At 38.9% G+C, this 25,232-nt stretch overlaps 1 protein-coding gene and 1 long non-coding RNA gene across 11 annotated transcripts in view; both read right to left on the reverse strand.

The window, feature by feature from the left end:
- The window catches only part of LOC103476800 (protocadherin-15), a 197,137-nt gene that overhangs the window by 108,866 nt on the left and 63,039 nt on the right, over positions 1-25,232 (reverse strand). For 8 of the 10 annotated variants that reach the window (XM_008429400.2, XM_008429399.2, XM_008429402.2 and 5 more), the window contains 3 exons: positions 21,869-21,987; positions 7,070-7,084; positions 3,975-4,040 (listed from right to left, as the gene is read on the reverse strand). In XM_008429400.2, coding sequence (XP_008427622.1) covers positions 3,975-4,040; positions 7,070-7,084; positions 21,869-21,959 — 172 coding nt within the window. In that variant the 5' untranslated portion in view covers positions 21,960-21,987. The remainder of the gene's footprint in view (positions 1-3,974; positions 4,041-7,069; positions 7,085-21,868; positions 21,988-25,232) is intronic. The other 2 variants (XM_008429397.2, XM_017309063.1) reach the window with 2 other exon arrangements.
- LOC108166967 (uncharacterized) lies at positions 16,490-17,191 on the reverse strand. Its single transcript, XR_001777367.1, has 2 exons — positions 17,149-17,191; positions 16,490-16,948 (listed from the first exon to the last, which is right to left on the reverse strand). It is a non-coding gene; the product is annotated as an uncharacterized LOC108166967 (long non-coding RNA).

The following is a 25,232-nucleotide window of genomic DNA, read 5'->3' on the forward strand; positions in this document are numbered from 1 at the left end:
CAAAATCAACCTCCTTTTTTCTAAAGCCAATAGGCATAGTTCTGATTGTATGTGAACTGGTGCTGGGCAATTTGAAAAGGACTGAGAGGATGTGTGTATGCTCCATCCTCACACAACACTTGATACGAATCATAAATTTACCCTGACAAGATAAAAGCAAGAACTCAGCATCCTAATTTATGGCCACAATGATTTCCCTTTGCTCCCCTAACAAGCTCTCTGTCAATAAAAGGATATACACCCACCCTCTTTATTTTTCCCTTCTCACTCCATATATATATGTAACTCCTACAGCACAATGAGATAAAAAACCTTCTGAATCAAATTAAATGCTTTAATACACCAAAGGAGTATATACAAATGCTGTTCTTTTTATCCCAACTCCTGAAGGGAGTGAGACTTCATATGTGGTGTATGGCACCTGTCGGCCGGTCTGCAGATGTACCGGTTAAGATAAATTAAACATGTTACGCACGATTTGAGCAACCGACTTGCAGTGCCCTGGTGGTTTTGCTTTTTCTAAAGTGAAAACCTCCCAGAATAATAAACAAAAACAGCCAAGTTGAAATAAAAAATAAGAAGGTAATGGTTTTTGATCTCTAATGGTAGAACCATTCCCTTAACACAATCAGACATCTCTCTGTCCAGACAATTAATAAATACATAGCTGCTCCTAAAGATTAGTGACACAAGTACTGAATTTTCATGAACACCAAACACAACACTTTGTTGACTATTTTGTGCTTCAAATCCATAAGTATGTATGGTGATACAGTTGGAAATGGATGCTTTAGAGTAAAAATGTGAATATTTATTAAGAGGATATACGACTTAATAACTTTGATCAAAAATAATGACAAGTTGATCAACGTTTTAAAATATAATGCTGGCTTCAGCAGTATTTCCAAGGAATTTTGATGGACCATATATATAGCATTTATGCAAATAATAACACAAATGACTCCCTTGCTGGCAATCTACTTACTCTTTTGACATAATTTTCATAACAAACACTCAATTTCACTACTTTCAATCCCCTTATTCACAAAGTTTGATGACTTACAACATGTTGAAAACCTAAAATAAAGAAGAAAACAAATCTCATATAGAATATATTGTAAAAGTACGCTCACTTGTTTCATGTAGCTTTAGTGAGTTCAAACAAATTTAGCTGGACAAAGAGAAAAAATGGCTCTGAGTTGTAAAGGTTGCTAAGCCCTGACCTCTGCTGTCACTGAACTCATTTTACACAGTGTTGCCAAGAGACAAGGATGCATTGAGTGTCCACTACTAATCAACATACTGTTATTCTGTAGAATAAGAACCATGTACATATTCCTAAGAGTTGACAGAAGGCTGCTTTGTTAGATATGCCAAATATTGTTTTTTTGTTTTTAGCTTTGTGGCTCTTAATGGCTTTATCTTGCTTATTTAGGCTATTCAATATTGGATCATAAAAAGACAGAAACCCTTTTGAATGCAGTTAAAATTAAATGTGAAGTCTTAAAATGTCCCATCCAAGTAAACACTGTAAAATGTGGTTTTGGATGCAAGCCACAGCTGATCATAAATACCTGAACAAAGCATCACCACTTATGCTTAAGATGAGCCGCATTGATGCTACGAGAAAAAAGCTATGCCTGTATTGCTGATTAATTAAAAGTTGGAAATCATCAGCTTTGCTCGTTTGTTCCTTATTATTTTGTCTATGTCACAAAGCTGTTATCATGGTCTAAAATGCATATTTCTGTCTGCACAATAGATAATTTATGAGTACATGCCAATTTCCCTGGCTACTACAAGATTATTCCTGTACAGTTGTATCTCAGTAAATTACAACTGAATTTGTGTCTGTAAATAAATGTGTCTGTTAGTTTTGATGACTCATATAATGAAAACTTAACATTTAGTTAATATAAAACATAAGTGCAAAAATCAACCAAATCCTTGTCCAGCATCCAGTCATGATCACTTTCCACAAGAAGGATAAGACACAAAGTAAAAAGAACATGGCTATTCACAAGAGTTCTCATGAATATGTTTATGTAATATGTTTATTTTCTGAGAAACTTTTTTTTTTATTTTTTTCAAATATCTGACATTTCTGATTGGCCCCTTACAACCTGTTTGGAAATATAGAAAAAATAATAATCAATACCTTGGTCCTTTTGCATAATACAAGTCGGTCCACCAAGATCACAACCCACTTTCAAATATACATCTCAGAATTTCAGTCAAAATCCAGCTAATTGCTGAGCTTCATCCTCATGTTTTAAACATTATATTCTACTGATTAGCATAATTCTCAGGTCCAGAAAGCTGTAGATGATCATCTTGTTTCAAGTTTTAAATTGACTTGATAAAATAAAGTCAATATATTCCAATTTCTTGAGATGCACCTGCACATGCTTAACTGTAAGTCTTTCTACTCTGACTTGGAGAATCAAGTCAAACAGACGTATGAGCTTTACAACTCAAAGTCATAATGTAACATAAGAACTTACAGTATATGACAACTTGCACAGTGTCAATGTAACAACAACAAAAAATAGGCACAACACATTAAACAGTATAACTGCTTTGGTCAAAGGCAGGTTGCCTCTTTTTACATTCCCGTACTGGCAGGGCGAGCTGAGGCATGTTTCATTACAGATAGATAAACAAACCATGGTGGAGCCAGAGGAGACCCACATCCCAGGTAAATGAGAGCTTTATGAAAAAGATTAGTGCAAATCCGTCTCAGAAAGCACTAGGACATGTGGGGTGAGAGGCTTTCGGATACAGACTTGGCTACCTCCACCCAGCGAATTCCCTTAGTGATCGATCAAAATACAAAAATCACAGCTGTAGTCACAGAGGGGGAAGGAGGAGCTGAGACCCAAAGAGCAGTGAGCTACTGCAATAACTAATGGGTGGATTTGTCTGAATTTTCATGATAAAAAAAAACACATACATAAAAGCATATGTGTGCAATTTTGTCTCCAAGACGGAGAGGCTCTCACAACGACAGTACAGCAGGTAAGCTGAACATCTGCGGAAACTACTCTGCCTGTAAGCTGCGGTTGCCATCTTTACTAAGAGCTGATCATTAAGCTCCGTTAACCTGCTGTACTAATATCTGCAGGGAGAACTGAGTGACACAAACACACACCTGCTCCATTTAGAGGGAAATTATTTCTTATTCCCCCAGCAAACATATAACTCCTCCCCAAGTAGAAGTCCTCAATTCCCCTTCCTCTCCACAGGACATGTCTGCATGCGCACACCTACTGCTCCCTGAATTGTTGACGGTAAACACTTGAAACCCAAAGAGAAAAACAGGGAGAAACAAATCTGAGCCAGGAATGTAAGGAAAATAAAGATGAGAAAAAAAAAATCAGAAGAAGGTAAAAAAGTAGGTGCAGGTGATGGAAATACTTGAAAGAAGATGAAGGAAGGGAAGAAAAAAAATAAACTAAAAAGGAGGAGTTTCATCTGACCCACTCAAGTGCTGCATGTCTGAAGTGCGCTTCATTGCCTCCTGTACTGAAGTAGCACAGGTACACCACAGTAAGTACAATCTGCAGAGGGAGCAGACAACTCATTACCGGAGCCCTAAAACATTTCGATGTGTCAAACACCATCTGTATGTCCTCGGATATAAATACGAACTCGGTTTCCCTCATGAGTGAATCTAGTGGAATTAGAACCTATTTACTTTCAGCCTGAAAGGAGAGCACAAGTACATGTCAGTGACTGAATAAACATGCCTCTAAGAAAAGTCCTCACCTATAAGCCAGTGCAGTCATTCATCCTGCAGAGTTCATTGGTTACATGTATTAATATGTATTGCATTAGGTGAACAACATTCCCTGTAGCACAGAAACAACTTCACAAAGCACACCACTCCACTCGAGTGCAGCAGCAGTTACTATAATCTGATAAACTGTGAATAAGAAGATATATGTGTGAATCATCGGTGGATAAATACATACCATTGGGACTCTCCTCGTCTATGGTCACTATGGTTGCAGGAGGGCCCGGCCGAGACAGCTTACACTCTGAATACAGAAGGAGGAAAAGAAGTATCAGAAGACACACATAAAGCTCAACCTGCTTTTTTTTTGCACAAGAAACATTCCAGTAAAATATAAATTTTAATATGATGCGTGATGAAGGCATAGCTGACATAGCTTCCACATAAAGATTCATAAAGGAGTGTAAGATATCTCAAGAGATTAATCTTCCACAATTATTGTTTTCTCTTAATTTCTATGAAATATTATAGCTGAGGTAGTTTTCTTGTAAATTTATGCTCTTCTTTTTTAAGTTGATCAGGGTGTTTGGTATCTTAATTAGCTACCAATTAGTGTCTTTTTTACTAAAGAGACACAGATTCAAATTGTTCCTAGGTATTCTTCAAACTGGAACTGTGACAAACTCAGGGTGGATGAGCCGTCAGGTTTATCATGCCACCACCGCACACAGTAAGGAGATAGTCAGTGAAAGAGTGCAGCAGAGAGTGACATTTTGGAGTTGCCAAGTGTCTATAATAAGTATTTATTTTAAGACTTTTGCCCACAGCTTTACCAGGAGCCCAGTTATTGTGCACTTTGATAAGCTAGCTCATTCTTAAATATGAGAACGCACATTATACTAGAACATATATTGAGAATATTTGATGCACAGTTGAGTAATGAAGTCCTTCCAGTTTATAATTCGTTATAATACATTTATCAATGAAACATCTATCCATCCATTCTCTACACCTGCTTATCCTTGCAGAGTTGCAGGGGTGCCTATCTCCAGCAGTAACTGGGGGAGAGGTGGGGCAAACCTTGGATGGGGTATAAGTCCATCGCGGGGCAACACAGAGACACACGGGACAAACAACCACAAACACACTCATACTCACACCTAAGGACAATTTAGAGAGAGAATTTAATCTAACAGTCGTGTTTTTGGACTGTGGGAGGAAGCCAGTGTACCTAAAGAGCCCATGCATGCACAGTGAGTACATGCAAATATCACACACAAAAAAACATAAGCAGGAATTTGAACCCAGGACCTCCTTGCTGCAAGGCAACAGTACTACCAACTAGGTGTATTTGTCCATCTATGAAACAAATACACCTTTTCTGGATAAAAAAAATTATTTTTGAAGACATTTTATCAAAAGCTTGACAACAAAACATGTCATCAAATATAGTGGAGCTGTGATGATCAACCCACAGTTCAGATCAGTTCACATAATCAGAAAATGCACTGATGTACTTTTAGGCGTGCCCCAATCTAATCCCTACAATTTTTAAATGAGCTGTACTGGTAGTCCCTGACAAACTCAACTCCTGTGATACCTGCAACAGATACAGCTGGTAAGATCTGTTTCATAAATCATGGTCTATTTCGTAAGGGGCTTCCGTATATGTATTATTGTTCTGGTGCATTATATTAATGATTACACCTTGGTTTCCTGCTAAGAAGACGCTCTAAGACCCTGTCAATTTTAGTCACTGACAATAGAAGTAACTGAGACACTCCAGGGACTTCCTATCTGTATCATGTGACCAGCTGTGCCCACGGGATTATTTACCAACGCCAAATGTGCACCAGAGGGAGCTCTTTTTAGTGCATCTTATAAATCAACATGTTAAACTTTATCAACTTAAAAATAGAGGTTTTTTAAGTTCTATCTGCAAATAATTCCCTAGAATGTCCCTAAAAGACGATAAGAACCACATTGTGAAAGATTCGTATCAAAATAGAGCTGTGGTTGTAAACACCATCAGCAGGAGCAAGGTGAGTGTGTGTCAAGACAAATATACAGAATCTTTAGAATAACAGGATAAATCTATGAGTACTTTAGGTGACATGCTGTCAGAACACCACGGCAGCTTTTTAACCTGAGCTTAACCTGTTTGGGAGAAACATATTACAGCTATCTCACAGAAGGGTTAAAATATCTGTGAGAGTGAAGAAACTGAAGCATCCCAAACTGTCAGCATGCAGTGTATGCTGCAACGAAAGGTCACAGTGTGTTAAAGAATGTAAACGGCATGGATTTCAATAAATCACGTGGAGTACCAGCCTGGAACTCAGCACTGGGTAATTTTCAAATGTATTTGTTTTTTTCTTCTGCCCATTTTGAGCTTTGCAATAAGCACCACTTGTACAAACAAGAATCATCTTGTTAATATTAACACATAACAAGATCACAGACAGACTTATTTCTAAGAAATGTAACATAGCATTTGGAGTATCAGAGTTGTGAGATTTGTAAGCAGTTTCTGTTTATTTTTGGATACTTCAGAGAGTAAAGGCAATTTAAGAGGTGTTTATGCACAGTTTCCCACAAAACAATAATTAACAAGGGAGGTTTTATAACTTAGATTGTAAAACGGGCATCTGCTTTTGTTTTTCGCACATTGTAGTGGTCAGATTTATAATTCACGAGGGTAAAGCAAATACAGCTGTAGTCAATAAAAATTGTACTCAATTAGTTTTTGAGTATTAAGGGAGAGATCACATCCAAATTCAAGTAAAAATCAGTTTGTTATATGTTAATGTGATGCAATATTGTTATCAAGTCATTTTAAAGGGTCATGTAATCTGCATAACAGCTCATGATTCGCACTGCACACCTCGAAGAACTGTTTGAGCATCCTCCTGTCACACAGACGGATCCTCTTACATCAAGTGCAATCAATAAGTCCTGTAGCTGCATCATCAAGAGTAACTGACTGTACGACTCTGACAACTAGACAAAGGGCAGTGAAAAGCACAAGGCAACATTGTGAACAGAACAAGGGGAAGAAAAGCTTTGCAGATGGAGGTCACAACAGCTAGATGGTATGAGCTCATGGGACACAGGTAATGGCAGCTTGACAAACGGCACCAGATGAGGCAGTGAAGGGGGTGGGACATGTCATTCTATATAAACAAGCACTGAAAGATAACATTGCTGATGTAAGGAATGCTTGGGATTACACGTCTTTCAGCATGTAGGGAAGGGAATGCAAAGAAGAAAACGGCAAAATACAGAAGTTAATAAAACAAAGGGAAAACAGACAAAAGAATCTTGCCCTCTTACCCTCATACTGCCAGTCTGAAGGAGTCAGAGCACAGTTTAGCCAGAGGGAAGGAGAGCAGGAATAATAATAAAAAAAAAATCAAACGTTTAAGAAACAGCTCTGAAGTTAGGGGGAAAAAAGGAGAAAAAAGTCCTTGCAAGAATACAGCGATTTTAAGGAAAAGAGAAGGAGACATGTTATAAGGGGAGAAAATGTTAAACAGGGATTGAGAATTTAGAGGAAAAATATTAAGCAATCCTTCAGTACAAAAATGGTGGCTTTTAAGATGCTGTCACAGCTTTTATCTTAGTAGTTTGTTAAAGATAAAGTCCTGTCACATACATGAACGATGTGACTCCATTTTAACACGCCCCTCTGTGGTAGAAGCCACATATATGGGAAGAAGGTTGTTACCGTCACACTGCATGTACATACTAGTTATTGTGCTAATGGCGGCAAAACAGCTTACCCTTCCAGGAAAGGGAAGAGGGTGTGAGCAGTGCATACACGAGGATGATTAACTGGGACGAGGCAGAGGAGCTTGATTTTCTAACAGATTATCTTGTCTCATAGCATGTTGTCACTACATAGATTTAACAAACATGTACAACATTTTTTTAAATTTTATTTATAAAAGTTAGATACTGCTCACCCCACAGCGGGGAAGTCTATTTTAAGACTATTTTTTACTAATAATTATTTGATCCCTTGGGGGCCCTCAGACTATGTATGAACAATTTGCAAAATGATCAAATAATAGAAGTAGGATTAAGCCAAAGGGACCATGACCTGTTCAGCATTAAAGTGTACATTTTTCCACCATTTTTTACAATATACGTTCATTATAATTAACGAGGTCGAAGCAGACAAAAATCAAATACATTTTTAGATAAACAAACACATGTGGCATGATAAGAAACTGTGTGATAGCAGCTCAAAGTGTTGGTCAACAGGTGAGTAATATCTCCTTCTGTTAGAAATAGATTCCACAGCAGAGGCTCATTAAAACACTCAATCAAGAAACACACATTTTGCTCTTAAAGTCATGGCTATACACAAATTGTCTCTCTTTTCCTAAAATGCTGTTTCTCTTTCAAACATTTTGAACTTTGTGAGGCTTGTTACCAAGTTGGGTCATCTTAGATTACATGTAATCAGAGATGGGCAAGATGACACATCAACAACCACCGGTCTAGTATTTCACACCCACCTTCTGTTGCAGTCCTTAGTTGTGCAACCGTGCACCTGTTAGTAGGTGCATAACAGGGTAGTTTTCTCATTAAATATGCATACCCATGAGCCATGTTTTAGAAGCACATAACGCTCAGAGGAAAAGTTCTGGATACGACCTTGACATTTCTTAGCCTTAAGAAATGTTCACATTTGTAGATTATTTTAAACAAATTTACGGAAAAATTTAAAATTTCATATGATTGTATGTTAGAATGCTGTTGTGCTAAAGATTTGCAATGACTTGCAAAATACAGTTATTATCCATATGTGCATATATCCATCTTTAAAAGCTCCTTAAGACATGTGCACTGTTAATTTTCAGTCAACAATTTTGGAGCAATTAGAAAACCCGTACCTCTTTGCTAAGGAAATGGAGTCTCCCATAATAGCAACATGATGAACAGAGGAAGTGGGTCACACCTTGAAATCTGAGTCACAAACAAGCAACATAGAAAAAAAAACGAAAAAAAAAAAAAACTCTGCAAGTCTGATGTGAAAAAAATCTTTGCCAACCCAAAGAGCATGCATGTGTATGTGCGCGTGTACAGAGCATAAAAGTTTCCTGCACTCACATCTTTTTAGAGGATCATATGATCCGTTTTGGATGTGTGCGAAGGTGTGTGTAGGTTTTAAGTGGTAGTCGTGGCAGTAGGGGAGAGACATCTAAGGAGTCAGGTTCCAAGAAAAGAGGAAGAACCAAGCAGAGATAAAGAATAGCACCTCCATTTGCAGTGACAACAGACGTATACTATGATCAGAGCACTGCATGTGAATACATACACAAAATCTCAAAGCAAAAATTGATGCTCACATTCCCACTGCTTCACATATTTAAAGCTTTTAACAACAAGTGATGTTTTCTATTTAAAATCCTTTTCAGCATAATGGGACGGTATAATTGCCGTTTTCTGATCTTTTCACCGTCCCATTGCTCATTGTATCGTATATACTAAGGTTTGCAGAAAGTCTGGAAAGGTATGGAGTTGGATTTCTGCTGGATAATTGTAAAAAAATAAAATAAAATAAGCATAAAGAGTACACATTTATGCTTATCTCCACATTTCCTTTTGTCCTTCATTCTTTCCATTCTTAGCCCCTTAAGTCCTCAATTCCTCCTTATGTTAAGATGCTACAACTTTATGCATGGAGTTTTTGTGTTGCTTTGTGATGAATTGGTCCTCTGACCAAGATGCACCCTGCCCATCACACACTGACTGATGCCACCACCTATTGTTTGATGGGGGATAAGGTGAATGAATGAGAGAACAAACAAATGGACTGATGGTAAAGTGGGAGTAAAAGACTTATAATTATGGACATAGATAGAGGAACAATCCACCACATCCTCAGCCAATTCTGCCTTTGGGTGATAAAAGTACAAATATGAAAAGGCTGAAAATGCAGGTTTCAATACAGGTAACACCTGTGACTAACTACAGATCTCTTCTTGATTGTGTTCTGAGCTTGGACTGCATGCTACTTTTTAACTTGAAGGTTTCTCTGAACTGCAAATAAAACAGAAGCCGTCTCATGTCTCATTCAGTGCTGCAGCAACAGGAGACAGCTTGACCTAATCTAGCCTCGCTTGCACCTTTTAATCCCCAGCACATCTGAAAGCAGCCACCGAGTGCTAACAAGGACCAACCTGACTGTGCTCTTTATCCCACTGGTGCTGTACAAATACACTTGTGCTGCACATTAACAGTCAATAGAGCCAGAAGGTGAGAGGTATCCAACTTGTGTGAAGCAAGATGGGACTACAGCGCTCCTATTTCAGGCCTTACAACACCATCGAGTTCACATCAATCAAACCTGTCTGTAATGTCTTAGTGAGAGATGGTGAAACACCAGGTTGCCTTCTATGGAAGGGAAACCAAGTGTGCAGTATATGCTCTATGGGATGGAGAACAGTCAATCTTGGAAAAATTTCTGTAGAATTTTTTCTGCAAACCTCACCACTGCTGGGGATTGCTAAACATTATCAAAAAAATATATACTGTAGAGTCTGAAAGAAAAAAAATAAAAATCAAGCAATATATATATATATAACCTTGGAAAAATTCAACAAACTGTCAAAATTACACACAGAAACAATTATCACAAAATGCACATTTACTCTTAGAAAAAAATGCATCCTTCAAAAATGTGCCTGTGCTGGTGTAACAAAATGGAAATGGTAAAAATCTTAATATTTGGGTCATGTAGCAAAACTCTAGCAGGACTGCATCCTCTCTCACTGACGTCTGTAGATTTTGAACCAGGTTACTTATTAGCCAGGCTTACATCGTGGACGGTAGCTAGATTTGTTTGTAAACAGTGCATCTCTCGAGTCCACCATTCACTGGACTTCATGGTCCCATGATAAAAAGGCAGGTACAGGTGTTTTGCTGCTATCATAAACACCTTTCACTACGTTAAATATGCAGAAATGCTTTAGGCATACAATATTGTTTATCGAAAGTTCAACAGTTCAGAAATATTTTGAATTATTATTCATACTTAAAGATAATTTCTACCCGCCTATTTGGATAAAAATCATATTTTACTGGATCCATCCATTTTCTTCCGCTTATCCGGGGTCGGGTCGCGGGGGCAGCAGCTTCAGAAGGGAGGCCCAGACTTCCCTCTCCCCAGCCACTTCTTCCAGCTCCTCCGGGGGAATCCCAAGGCGTTCCCAGGCCAGCCGAGAGACGTAATCCCTCCAGCGTGTCCTGGGTCTTCCCCGAGGCCTCCTCCCGGTGGGACGTGCCCGGAACACCTCACCAGGGAGGCGTCCAGGAGGCATCCTTACCAGATGCCCGAGCCACCTCAACTGGCTCCTCTCGACGTGGAGGAGCAGCGGCTCTACTCTGAGTCCCTCCCGGATGACCGAGCTTCTCACCCTATCTCTAAGGGAGAGCCCAGCCACCCTGCGGAGGAAACTCATTTCGGCCGCTTGTACCCGTGATCTCGTTCTTTCGGTCATGACCCAAAGCTCATGATCATAGATGAGGGTGGGAACGTAGATCGACCGGTAAATCGAGAGCTTCGCTTTTTGGCTCAGCTCTCTCTTCACCACGACGGACCGGTACAGCGCCCGCTTCACAGTAGACGCTGCCCCAATCCGCCTGTCGATCTCCTGCTCCCTTCTTCCCTCATTCGTGAACAAGATCCCCAGATACTTAAACTCCTCCACTTGAGGCAGGACGACCCCCCTGACCCGGAGAAGGCACTCTACCCTTTTCCGGCTCAAGACCATGGCCTCGGATTTGGAGGCACTGAGCCTCATCCCGGCCGCTTCACACTCGGCTGCGAACTGCTCCAGTGAGAGCTGCAGATCACGTTCCGATGAAGCCAACAGGACCACATCATCCGCAAAAAGCAGAGATGCGATCCTAAGGCCACCAAAACGGATCCCCTCAACACCTCGGCTGCGCCTAGAAATTCTGTCCATAAAAGTAATGAACAGAATCGGTGACAAAGGGCAGCCTTGGCGGAGTCCAACTCTCACCGGAAACGAGCCCGACTTACTGCCGGCAATGCGGACCAGACTCTGACAGCGGTCATACAGGGACCTGACAGCCCGTATCAAAGGGCCCGGTACCCCATACTCCCGGAGTACCCCCCACAGGGCCCCCCGAGGGACACGGTCGAACGCCTTCTCCAAGTCCACAAAACACATGTAGACTGGTTGGGCGAACTCCCATGCACCCTCCAGGACCCCGCTGAGGGTGTAGAGCTGGTCCAGTGTTCCACGACCAGGACGAAAACCACACTGCTCTTCCTGAATCCGAGGTTCGACTATCCGACGGACCCTCCTCTCCAGGACCCCTGAATAGACCTTACCAGGGAGGCTTAAGAGTGTGATCCCCCTGTAATTGGAGCACACCCTCCGGTCCCCCTTTTTAAACAGGGGGACCACCACCCCAGTCTGCCATTCCAGGGGAACTGCCCCCGATGTCCATGCGATATTGCAGAGTCGCGTTAGCCAACACAACCCCGCAACATCCAGAGCCTTAAGGAACTCCGGGCGGATCTCATCCACCCCCGGGGCCCTGCCACCGAGGAGCTTTTTGACCACCTCGGCGACCTCGTCCCCAGAGATTGGAGAGCCCAGCCCAGAGTCCCCATGCTCAGCTTCCTCAACAGAAGGCATGTTGGTGGGATTGAGGAGGTCTTCGAAGTATTCCGCCCACCGGCCCACAACGTCCCGAGTTGAGGTCAGCAGCGCACCATCCCCACTATAAACAGTGTTGGTGCTGCACTGCTTCCCCCTCCTGAGACGCCGGATGGTGGACCAGAATCGCATCGAAGCCGTACGGAAGTCTGTCTCCATGGCCTCTCCAAACTCCTCCCACGCCCGAGTTTTTGCCTCAGCGACAACCCGAGCCGCATGCCGTTTCGCCCGCCGGTACCTATCAGCTGCTTCTGGAGTCCCACAGGCCAAAAAGGCCCGGTAGGACTCCTTCTTCAGCTTGACAGCATCCCTCACCGAAGGTGTCCACCAACGGGTTCGAGGGTTGCCGCCGCGACAGGCACCAACGACCTTGCGGCCGCAGCTCCGATAGGCCGCCTCGGCAATGGAGGTACGGAACATGGTCCACTCAGACTCAATGTCCCCCACCTCCCCCGGAACGTGTTCGAAGTTCTGCCGGATCTAATTACTTTATTTCTCTGAACAGAGTCTCTGCATATTGATCTAAACAAAGTATGACCGTTTTTGTAACTGACAATCTTCTAAGATGTTAAATAAAGACGCGCCATGGAATTCACCAATACGATTGCACAGATTTGCAAAAAAAGACTGGAGGCTTTACTGTCAAATAATATCTGTCAGTTTAATCTAGCAATGAGAAAAAGTTTATCTTTAGAAAATGCAGAGAAATTTCCAAGTCAATGGAGCAAAGTGGAATGTACTTGTCTTTGTCACAGGTTAAGCACAGACAATTTAGAAGTCATTGAAAAATTAGTTTACTATGTCTATTGATGAAAGCTGTTCATGAAATGGCCACCAACACCATCAACAATGAGGAAAAACATTAAAAGGTCACTGTCATTGCTAAACTGGCTGGCTAGTCGCAAGTCGCAAATTATGCTTTTGACAAAAGGTACAGCAAAAAAAAAAGAAAATATTGGGAAGAACTATGAAATAAGGCTTATTCAAGAATTTGGAGGTGAACTTGGGATACAGTAGTGTAGCGTTTATTATGTTAACCCACATCTGATCAACATACAACACCAGAGGTATCTTGATGTGGAATGTTAAAGTTATGGCGTCTGCAGGAAGAGGCACAGCATCCTTATTGCTTAACGTCTAGTGTCAATTTTCCAGTCATCTACCAGGAACTTTTTGAGCATCTCATGCTTCTTTCGGCCGACAGACAAGTTTTATGGCATCACTAATCTCATTTCCCAGCAGGCACCTGAACAAATAAGTATCAATGCCACCATTACTGGAACCAGGCACGTCTTATACCTCAGCTTAATCACATTCTAACTGCCTCAATGCTGCATCACACTGATCTAGTAGTTCTTGCAAAAGCAGCAAAAGGAGCCCTGACCAAGTCTAGAGTGCATATAATGTTCAGGACATAGACACTTTTTTTGTACACCATTTCTGTATGAAAAGTAGTTTAGTAATTGATCTTAGGTAATATTTATGTTTTCTGAGAAACTGAATTTTAGGGCCTCATCAGATAATCAATAATCAATAAAATTACTGAAATAAATGGTTTATTAGATCACTATATGTAATAAATGTATACAAGTTGCAACTTCTGATTAAAATCAGTAAAATAGCTCATGATTAAATTATATTTCATTCAAATGCACCTACATGCCTAATACTAACTTACTGAGGTAAGGTTGAACAATGCTTTAAAGTCAGAATCTAGATATTTTGATTTAGGCATGTCAGTCCCATGCCATGTTTTATACACTGTTAAAAGGGAAGTAGAAAAATGCTCGCTGACATTCAAATGAGCATTAATATATGTTACTCCATTCTAACCATAGATAATGCTTTAAATATGATATTTGCATGAGTTGAATATGGAATATTTAATTAATTCCTATTATAGTCAAAGTAATATGTCGTGTTTGTCTTACATACTCTAATTCCACTGTGATAGCTGCACCTGTCAAGTTTAATTTAGTTCAATGGCTTTTTTGATACGAAGCCTAACAGACTTCACTCTCCCCCTAAAATATACGTCTTCTGCTCAGCCAGCGACCTTCCTGTTTTGCACTCTCTCTGATGTTGGAGATGGCGTTTGAAGATTTTTATTTTTTTATTTTTTTGAAGGAATCAAACTACCTGACATTTAAAAACAAAGCCAAACAAGCAACAGGATACAAAAAAAAAGCATGTCGCCAGGCAGAAATTGACACGGTAACTTTGTAAATGAAGAAAAAGTCTTAAACTGCAAGTGGAATCTTTCTGTAGCAAATTTAAAAACAACTATACTGGACAAATGCACAATGTGTCAAAGCACAATTTATAAAATCCTTAAACTACCAATTAAAAAAAATAGAAATTAAATATTACACTTGATGCAATGTAATATCATCAATTCAAATCAGCCAGGCTCAAGCAAGGAAAGACCTAAAACATGCAGGGCAGTGTGCCTTGAGGACCAGTCCAACACTGTTCTAGAGGTTCAAGTTGATAAGCAAAATGGCTTAGTGGTATGTAGTCGGTCCACATATTTAGGGTCCTAAAAGCAGCAGGCTGGCAAAATACAAGACATAGCTCTAAAAACTGCGCATTACGATTCAGATCATACAGAATAATACCTAATTCTGTAAATGCTCTCCTGGGCCAGATTAATGCTACTAGCCGTTAACACTCACTTGATTACCATAAACTCCCATGTGTGATAATGAGGGATTAACAATGGTGGTCAAGCAACAGCCTAAAGTGTGTTTTTTTTGTTTTTTTTTGTTTTGTTACTGTGAGATGCAAAGTGCTATAGTAGAAGGGCATATTTAATTTGCATTAATTAGACAAAGATGCAACTTGTCATTCGCTCCTCTATGAAGTGAAGAAAGTTAAGTGCAAAAGCAATTAAGAGTTTAATTTATGCTTGGTTATGTTGCTAAATCTGTGGGCCAGTCAACATGTTTACATTAGGAAATACCTTCAGACTCAGTAGCAATGGAAACATTTGATTTCACGACATTTTTCCCCCCATTCTTAAGCTCAAACAAACCAGCAAAAATTTAAAAGTTAGAAAACTTGACAACTATTGTAAAAAAAAAATATATATATATATATATTGTTTTACTATGAGTAGGACAATTTTTGCAGTGAAAATGCTTCAATAATCATGATACTCAATTTCTTACAGCACATAATATCCTTTTTAAGCAGGGTAATGAACTAAATATGTTTTTCTGCTTTCTCCGAGGTCCATTTAAAGAAAAATCTTTAAACTTAAGATATGCAGTCAAATGTAGGACTGAAGACTGATCTTAAGCCAGATGCTCTTCTGCTGCATAAACAGGCAACTTTTTGTCCTCACTTTCTGACATTGCATTATACTTGTCAATTAAGTTAAGAATACTAACAATATTTCTATTTTCTGAACAAACGTTCAACATGCATAGTTCAGACAGTGTTCTTTAGTCATCCTCAGTTGTACCGCAGCAGTACTGTAGCATAAATGACAGTTGTGTGAATGCAGTCATGCGGTTCTGGTGACAGAGTTCAGGGATTTATTCAAGGGAACACAGGATGCAGACATCATCCAGCTTGCTTAAAGTCTACATAATGCAGCTAATGTTAAAACCCATCCAGTGTTTGCAAAATGTGAGTTTCTTTGAAGTATTTATGCATTGTACCTCTCAAAGTTGAAATAACTTCTCAAAATAGTTCTAATTTTTTAATAAGAGACGGTTAATAATGAGGCTATGGAGACAGCCTGGGTCACTCATGATTTTTAAACTGGGTCTTTGCATAAAGAAAAAAGAAGATTCATTACTTCTCTGACTCCGACTACATCTCCTTGTAGATAATTGTTGAATTGATATTGGTTCAGAGACCGAGGTGGAGATGAGAAATTGATGTGATGTAAATTATTGGTGGCTGATAATGAAGAACAGAGGGTATACTTTACTTTTCTCCTAGGCAGATTCCACTTTCCCAGTTAAGATTACCCCAGCTCATTGCCCCACTCCCTTTATTCCCTGTGAGGGTTCTTGCATAAACCAGCCAGAGAGACACTGAATGGAATCCAAAAATAATCTTAATTTATTACAAAAAAGTTCAAAAATAATTAAACAATGAAGAACTGGGCCCAAAAACTGAGGTCAACATAACAAACTCCAACTCAGGTAGTAACACAAAGAACTCAAGCACAAAACTGACCTAACAAACAAGACATGAGGGGAGCTTAAATAGTGGCTGATCAGACCACAGCTGACACACAAGGGGTAATTAAACATACAAAAACTTAAATAAATACTAATCAATACAACACCAAATCTTTAAATTAAACAAACATTGGACTGAAACTACCAAATAGAAGAAACATTAAAGAACTGGTCAAATTAAATGAAAGAAAACCAAATTTCCCCGTCCCCTGGCAAACAAATGGAATGGCCCGCTGAGGAGGTTTGCCAACCATATATGGATGTCAATTAGCTGGAGCTCTTCTGTGACCCTCCAGCAGCAGCTCCAAAGGAAACTGGTAACTCAAAACAAATAAATTAATTTGTTGCTTTTAACAAAAATATAAAGAACTGACAAATAAAGTTAACTAAATGCGTGCACTTCAAATAGTTAACTAAAAAGTCAAGTTAATGAAAATTTTCAAAAATAAAAATCTAAACTATTCACTAATTAATATCTAAATTAATATTAAGGATGAACAAAACAAACAGTTACCATTCAGGTCTGTGTGACAGTAGGGTCGGCTGTCACATTCCCCAATAGGGAAACCACACAGAGCACAGGGCAAATATTGCAATCACAGTCTAAGTGCACAGATCAGCCCGCACACACTGTGCTCCAGGATGGGCCTGTTGGAACACACCACAGGCGGCTCACCCTTCACAACAGTGCCCTCCCTTTCCCCCTCCTTTTTTGTAAAGCCCAGGGCCTGATTACAGCCTGGTGGCGAACAGATTAAAAAACCCCTCCTCCTCCCCTCATTTCTCCACTGCTTCCCCCACCCCACAGACCGCAACGGCTGCTGTCAGACACAGTCTGCACATCTGGCTCCTGATCAGACAATCCCAAAAATAGACAAACTATTGTGGGTCAGAACAGAAGTGCAGATGCGAAAGGCTCGGAAGGATTGGATCGAGATGGAGGAAGACTGAAAGGGAAGGCTGATGGCAGAAGTGTCCACGGCCACATTAACTGATACACAATCCCAGATACTGCTAAGCGGAGTTAAGCACCTGTGAGTGTACGTGGATTTGGGTGACATCTGGATTTGTGGACTGTGAGATTTGCATGTATAGACACAGTGTGTTCCTCTTTCAAGCTTTGGGATGGATTTAAATATTTCATCAGTCACTGTTGAAGTGTTGTAAAACACTGGACTTACAGTGACAAAAAAAAAAAAAAGATTAGGATTTGTCTATTCCATTCCTTATTGGGAAATATTTAGATGTTGATGCATAATCAAAATTTTATTCATAGAAAAAATGTGATTTATTTGAAATTAAACCTTTCCAACTTTTGCAATAATTTTGCAGATTAATACAATGTTGGAAATCGGCCTGTAATTCTGCAAAAGTGACTTGTCCAGATTTTCCTGGACGATCAGATTCCCACTGATTTATTCTAATCAGCATGAATATATTACTTCTGATTATTCACACCGATTAGATCTATGAGAGTCTAAGTCAGGACAGTAGTCCTCAGGGATCAGTGCCCTGCATATTTTAGATCTGTCTCTGCTCCTGCACATCCGACTCAAATGATAGCTTTAGCTCCTGCATACCAATAAGTGCTGCAGACGCCTGTTAATCACCCACTTCTTCAGGCCAGGTGTTTGGCAGAAGGGAAACTCCAAACAGAGCAGTGGTCCCTGAGGACCAGGATTGAGAAACACTGCCCTGTTGTGTTACAATCAAAGACTTATGCGTTTTAGTGTGACGTAATGTGACACACTATCACAAAGAATTCAACACTTTGAAGAGCTACCGTTTGCTGCGGTTACATCCGTTGCTGTGGAGTGTCTCTAAAATATGTCCTGTTCTTTTTAGCAAAATAGGTCCAGCTCAGACAGATTGAATGGATGGTATGTTAATTTCCAAGTTGTAACACAGATACTTGATCTGATTTATGTTCTAAAGATTGACTGGGTCATTTGGACACAATTCAAACCATTACTCTGCAGATCTGACCATTTGGCGTCACTGTCCTGAGAGTCGAGCCTTCACGCCTGTTCCAAGTCATCCTCTAAGAGGTTTTCTTCCAGTACTGTTCTGTATTTAGTGACGACCACCTTCACACCAACTCTGTTCAAACCTCATAGGGTTTCACAGAACAGCTGCGTTTATTCTGAGGTTAAATTAAACACAGGTGGACTCTGTTTACTTGTTTGGTCACTAATGAAGACGGGTGGTTATGTTGTATTTAGATGTATCAGACCGGAGGGAAATTAACACAAGTGTCTGTTGCACAGCTTTACTTTTTTTTTTTATCCAAAAGAACAAATGTAATTTTTCCTTCACTATAATGGTAAGCACTGCAGTGATTATGTCAGCTGTGAGATATATGTCTATTTTATTCTTTCTCGTCTTTCTCATCTGTGCTTTCGTCACTCTGTGATCTTTAGCATTTTGGACAGCATCACTTGTGTCCTGTGTGAGGATCTGTTGCCGTGCAACGCTTTTCAGCCAGCTAAATGTTACATCGATATGTAAAAGGTTCTTAACACTTGGAGTACATCAGCTAAAAATATATTGTAATCCAAGCAGTCTGTTGCAGTATAAATATTGCACACATTTATCACTTGTTATAGAAATATATCTGCGATATATTGGGCCAGTCCTACTTGAAGTGAGTGAAAACAAATACAGACTTAGTCGTTATGTCCCCAGAAGCCAAAGGAGACCTTGCACGGGGCAGACTTGGTTTCTGACAGAAAGAATAATGCAATGGTGGGAGGAGTGAAAATCATGGCAAAAAATTTAACATCAGCCCCATCTGGAAAACTCACCATCAGTGATACACACACACATACACTCACTGATCCAATCAGAGATCATTTGTAGGTCTACAAATCATTTCTGCCTACAACTTCAACACTCAGTTAAATAATAAAAAAAAACTTATTGTGACTCTTGTCACTCTGTGATCTTTAGCATTTTAGAATGTTATAAACCAAGCTTCAAGATTTTAAATGTATTACCTATATTGGAAAAGTGTCATACCATAACAGATTTTAAAAAAGTTGTTAAAATGACAATTAAATAAAACTGTACACATTTTGCACAATTTTGTTTCACCTCCTACACTGGTCTATCAAGGTGATAGCTAATGCTGAAACTCAACCCTGCACAAGAGCAGGCTTCCAGATTAAAGATCAAAATGTGTGAGGACACCAACTCTCAACCAATAAATGCCCTGAAAATGAAAAAATAAAATAAAATAAAATACAGCAGTGGTGGAACAGGTTTTTTTCTTCCACACACTTTTTACTCCTCTTTTATCCTCCTTTTAAAGACATATACTCAGAAACTTAAACTAGTATTAAGAAATGGTAAATGACTGTAAATGATGGTAAATGATTATTAAGTCATGGTCACACTCATGCCTTTCTATGAATAATGGCATATTATTAACACACATTTGACACAAGTTAAAACCTTAAGACATTAAGGTTGTGATGTTTCACATTTTGTAAGTGACGTGAGGACAAAGTCACTTTTTCCAACAACGTCACCATGTCCTTTTTTCCTTTTTCTGTACTCAATGATTTGCTACAGGTGATCAAATTTCAATGTTTCATACAGTGAGCACCCTTAACTTGTCAAATATTTATGAGCTGAATCACACAGGTTGTAGATCACACAGCTGTCACCTGCTTCAAGCATTTAGTAGGTTGAAGTGAATATAACATTATAAGTGCATTAAGAGCCTCTGCAAAGCATAGAGAGATATTAAGCCATCGCTACATCATTTAAACCAGCACTTGAAGCCGTTCTTTAGCAGTTATCCATGTCTGGTATTTCAGTTGCAGTATTTTTTTAAAATGTCCACAAAGATCTGTAGGAGGGAGGCTTGGCTGTATTTGAAAAAAATAAAAAGACACGTGGGAAAATGATGCTGGAACATGAAGGATACCAAAGGATAATTGTGTCTCAGCCACAACACAGAGAGAGACAGCAAGACTGAGGCAAAATAGTGTGATGTGGATAATAAACGCTGTCTAGACAACTGAACTTTTCTACCCTCACCTTAAAGATAAAAAAGAAAGATATACAACATAAGTGTTACCAAGCATTTCTGATTATATTAGACATTCTATAAAACAGAGAAAATATTGATTCCAAGGTCAGTATCCCTAAATACCATAGAACACCAGCAACACTTGAAATTATTATATTGATTTTCCATAATGTTTGGTAAGGTTTTGATAATTTACAGATCAATGCAGACTTGACCTCAATTTAAGATTTAATCGAAAACTAGCAATGTTAAGCTGATGACCAGAATAGGTCAGTGTTTCAGCTATAATAAATAGACACTAATATTTATCTGTAAACTGTTACATGGGAGCAATAAAGAAACTTTTAACTTACAATAAACTATTCAGAAAGTGTAGCTCTAATCTAAAAGTGTTTACAACATGTGAAGCATTCAAAGAAGCCAAGCAAGGAAAGTCTAAATGAAACCGTATTAAAACAAAAGAGCATAAGGTTTTGAGAGAGTAGATAAGTGACTATATTGCCATTCACTTAAGCGACTGTGGCACATCTCACTGTGTGTGCAGCTTTGGGCAGCCCCTGTGTTTAAGCAAAACTGTCAGTCTCGTACGGATGGAGTTCGCTTTTAACTGGCACCTGCCGCAAACTCGCCGAGACTGGTAGATTAAAAATCGCACTCTCACTGTGAAAACCTAAAATATTCAAAGAGAAGCCTCTGTGATCAGTGAACTGTGTAGCAAAAAAAGAAGAATTCAAACTCATCCTTCAAATAATGACTTTTTAAAGTTTTGGGTAAGACGAAGGTGAGAATTTTGTAAGAGTGATGTTCTTTTCGCAGCGCAACTTTGTACAGTTCTCTGAACCTCTTAAACTTCAGCAAGTGAAATAAAATAACTAGCTTTATCTGCAGCTTATTGGATATTATTAGCATAACTTATGCTGTATTTATTTCGTAGACATCATTATGAATGAAGAATCTTTAAGTAGCAACTTTTACTTCCCAAAATTTTAGAACGATTTTCCAAACTTATCCACAAAGAACAGCACCCCTTTCTGGCGAATCATTTTCCAAAAACAACAGATTGTGCCAGTGGGAGATAAACAGTTCATATTACAGAGAAAATAAGAATTACTTTGCACATTCTGCACGTTTCTTCCTCTTTGCAGTGTGGAAAAAGGAGAAGCCAGAGAATGATTGACTAGGTACAGGCCGCTCATACCTTCTGTGTCCAGGCCCCAGCTGTGGGTAAGCAAAGCGAGGATTGCCATTCCGGTCCCCAGCCATCTGACAAGCCACCGCCCCCGTCGCATCTTCTGTCAAGCCTTATTGCCTGCCCACCTGGACGGAGCAAAGAGGGGAAAAAATGAAAAGGGAAAAAAAACAATACAAACAAAAATAAATAAATTATGCCATTCATGTATTAGCACACTCTGAAGGCTTTTTGCTTGCACAGATGTGACTAATACACAAGATAGAACCCATGTGCAGATCTAACCAAAAACGCATTTTCATTGGGTCAATATTTTTCCAAAAGAGATTAATCTCCTTTGCCAATTTCACTGATGTTTATACAATACATTGATCCCCCCCCCAAGAAAAATGTGAAAACGTGCATCTAAAACACTCACTAAAAGAATAAACCCAATGATTGTTTTAATTTTCAAAATATCCACTTAAAAAAATTGCAGTCATTTTTTCATTACTGTTCCACAGGTTGGGAAGTTTATTTAAAGATCACAGTTTGAACATTTTGTTGGTATTATGATCATCTTGCTTTTTCCATTATGGAAAAACGATTTCCCTTTCGGTGAGCAAATGAACAATTTTTTTCACGTCTCTTAGACAAACAGAAAACATGATTGATGTCACGCAGAGCACATTCATCACAACCTTTTACTTTGCTTACATTTACTTCACATCAGTTAATTTCAAATTGTTTTTATATAAGCAGAAAATCACAAAACAGACATTTTAGGATGCTTTCAAGAGAAACAAATTAAGCTAAAAATTCAACAATGTTTTGCATAAATGCTGTGGCGCCAAGTCAAAGTTAATCCAGTGCAAACCAAGTCTAATTTTTAGATGAACTTGTTTTCACTTTCACTTTTCACTTTTAGCGTATTCTTCTATTGTGTGTTTTTTCTTGTAATGTGTAATTAGGCGTCTTGAAGGACACCAAAATAAAATGCATATTAATATTATAAAACAGCTTGCCAGTGATGGCTACAGTTAGCTGATGCTTAACAAGATCGACAGGTTTGCTAAAAGGCATCAGAGCCTGACATTGTTTGCTTCAATTAGCAAACAATTAACAATTAGCAGAAAACGTAGTAAATACGACTGTTTTTTTCTGTTTAATGTAGAACAGCCTCTACCGGAGTTTGAAGAAAATACCAGTTTGAGCTTGGTATTAATAGAGTATTTATAATTAAACCAATTTGGACAAATGTGTCAGAGAGAGAGAGTGGCAAAATAAGAGGTAAAAGGTAATTCCACATGAACAATCTACAGAACTTTCTTGTAAGTCAAAAATATTCTTTATTGATCCAAAGAATAAATTTGAAGGATAATATTCTTACTAGTGCTCAAAATCCCAAGCAAAAACTGCACATGCGAGGCAACAAGCCTGTATTTGAAAGAAGGACATGCAGCACTGATGCCATGTTTTTTTCTGCACATTGTGATGAACCACACTGCAAAACTAGATCGAAAGTAAAAACACCTGCAGAGGATTAAGAAGAAAAAAAAACATAATGTAGAATAGCATAGAGCCTCTGATTGTTGCTGCCAATTTGAGCTATGGAGGAAGGCCACTTTATGAGGAATGAAGGCGTTTCTATATGTCTATAGTGTTTGATGTCACACCTTCCTCACAAGGTTTCTTTTGTGAGCAGGCGATAAGCTAAGAAATCAGCTTTCACGCCACATACCGATTGGATGAGAACCACAGGCCACTCACAAGCATCGCTGCCTTCATATCAAGGCAGACTTGACAAAATCAAAGATGCTTTGCAGGCTATCAGCACTTCATTTCAAATGGAAATTTACCTCTTTGTTTCACTTCAGCCATTTTTTTTTAATACATACACTGAGCAATGTTTGGGAAATCCCATCTGGACACCCAGGAATCAAGTGAGAAAGCTTTATGGAAGATTATCTGAGTGAAATGTGCTTCTACTTCTGAAAATAGAGGTCTTGGCTGATACAGAAATGCAAACAGGATGAGATATCTGCTGTTGGCTTTATTTTTTTCTTTTGAAAATCAATATAGCCTAAGATACTGAAAATGAAGTAGAGGTCATATATCCAACTTTATGTAACAGATAAAGTTTTGCTCTACTGTGTTTCTGGTTGGCATTATTCCAAAGATTAGCAAGATGCATGTATAGATCTTACATTGGAACTTTTTGTGTAGCTTAAAAAATAAAGTTGAAAATCAGCTTGGAGCTCATTGCATTTTAATATTGTGAGAAACCGTTATTTTGCTGCCACAGCCTTTTAATAAATTTAAATCAAGCAAACTAACTTTCACTGATTATGCTTGAATAGTCAATGAAAAAGCAGAACAAAAAAATTTATAATATTCATCACAACACTTTTACAACGTTTAGTTTTAGACATTTTAGCTAAAGTCGGGGTGTCAAAATCAAAAACTGCAAAAGAACTGTTAGATAGCATCATTACAACTGTACTCATAATATACAATTATATTAGCAGAACCAGGAATAATTGTTTCTTAAACTGCCAAAGCTACTGTTGTGATTGCTTTTTTTTATTTTAGGAGGTAGTGATTTTTTAAAGCAAAACTGAGATATTCAGAAAAAAGCTGAAGAGGCCTACAAATAAGATACACTTGGAAATGTATTAGGTGTGTCTGGAAAGTCCCTGCAAATGAAAATTAGTCTGTTTTATCTGTAGTTGATTAGACCGTCATGTCCAGTCAAGCTGAAAACCTTCAGATCAAGCTACACATCCTGAGACCAGTGAGAGTAAACTTAAGCAAATGCTGGAGGCAGTCCCAAACGGATGTTCATTTGTGCACAGCTTATTCTTGTGATATCTCAAACAAGAAAAGAAAATGTCAAAAAGTCTGGATTAAGTTAATATTTAGTTGTTTTAAAATCATAAGTGGAAACCAAACATCTGTTTGAAAGTAGTAACATTCTCACTGTTAACATTCTACAGCTCTTATATCTTTACCATATCATTAGATGTTTTTACTGTAAAAAAACAAACAAAAAAAGATAATTTTTTTGTCACAATAAGTGCTTTTTTGCTTTGAAATCTTGCCTGACATACACCCAAGCACATTATGAACTGGTGTACTCTGTGAGAACTCTGAACAGCAGGAGACTGCTATGTTCTCTTCTCTTATGGTGTGGCAACAAGAGCGATTTCACACTGGTTTCCCATTCACTCACTGCCCTCTCATCTCTCAGTCTCCCAGTGGTGTTCTCTTTTGAAGCAGATTTGATTCTTCACATTTGTACATCTATCTTTCTTAAGAGGGCCAACCATGATTGCTTTGATCCCTTTCACTAGAGGAAAGTCAGACCTGAACAACCAGCCACCCTGAAGAGAGA

The sequence above is a fragment of the Poecilia reticulata genome, linkage group LG15 (genome assembly GCF_000633615.1).
Source record: "Poecilia reticulata strain Guanapo linkage group LG15, Guppy_female_1.0+MT, whole genome shotgun sequence".
Lineage (NCBI taxonomy): Eukaryota > Metazoa > Chordata > Actinopteri > Cyprinodontiformes > Poeciliidae > Poecilia > Poecilia reticulata.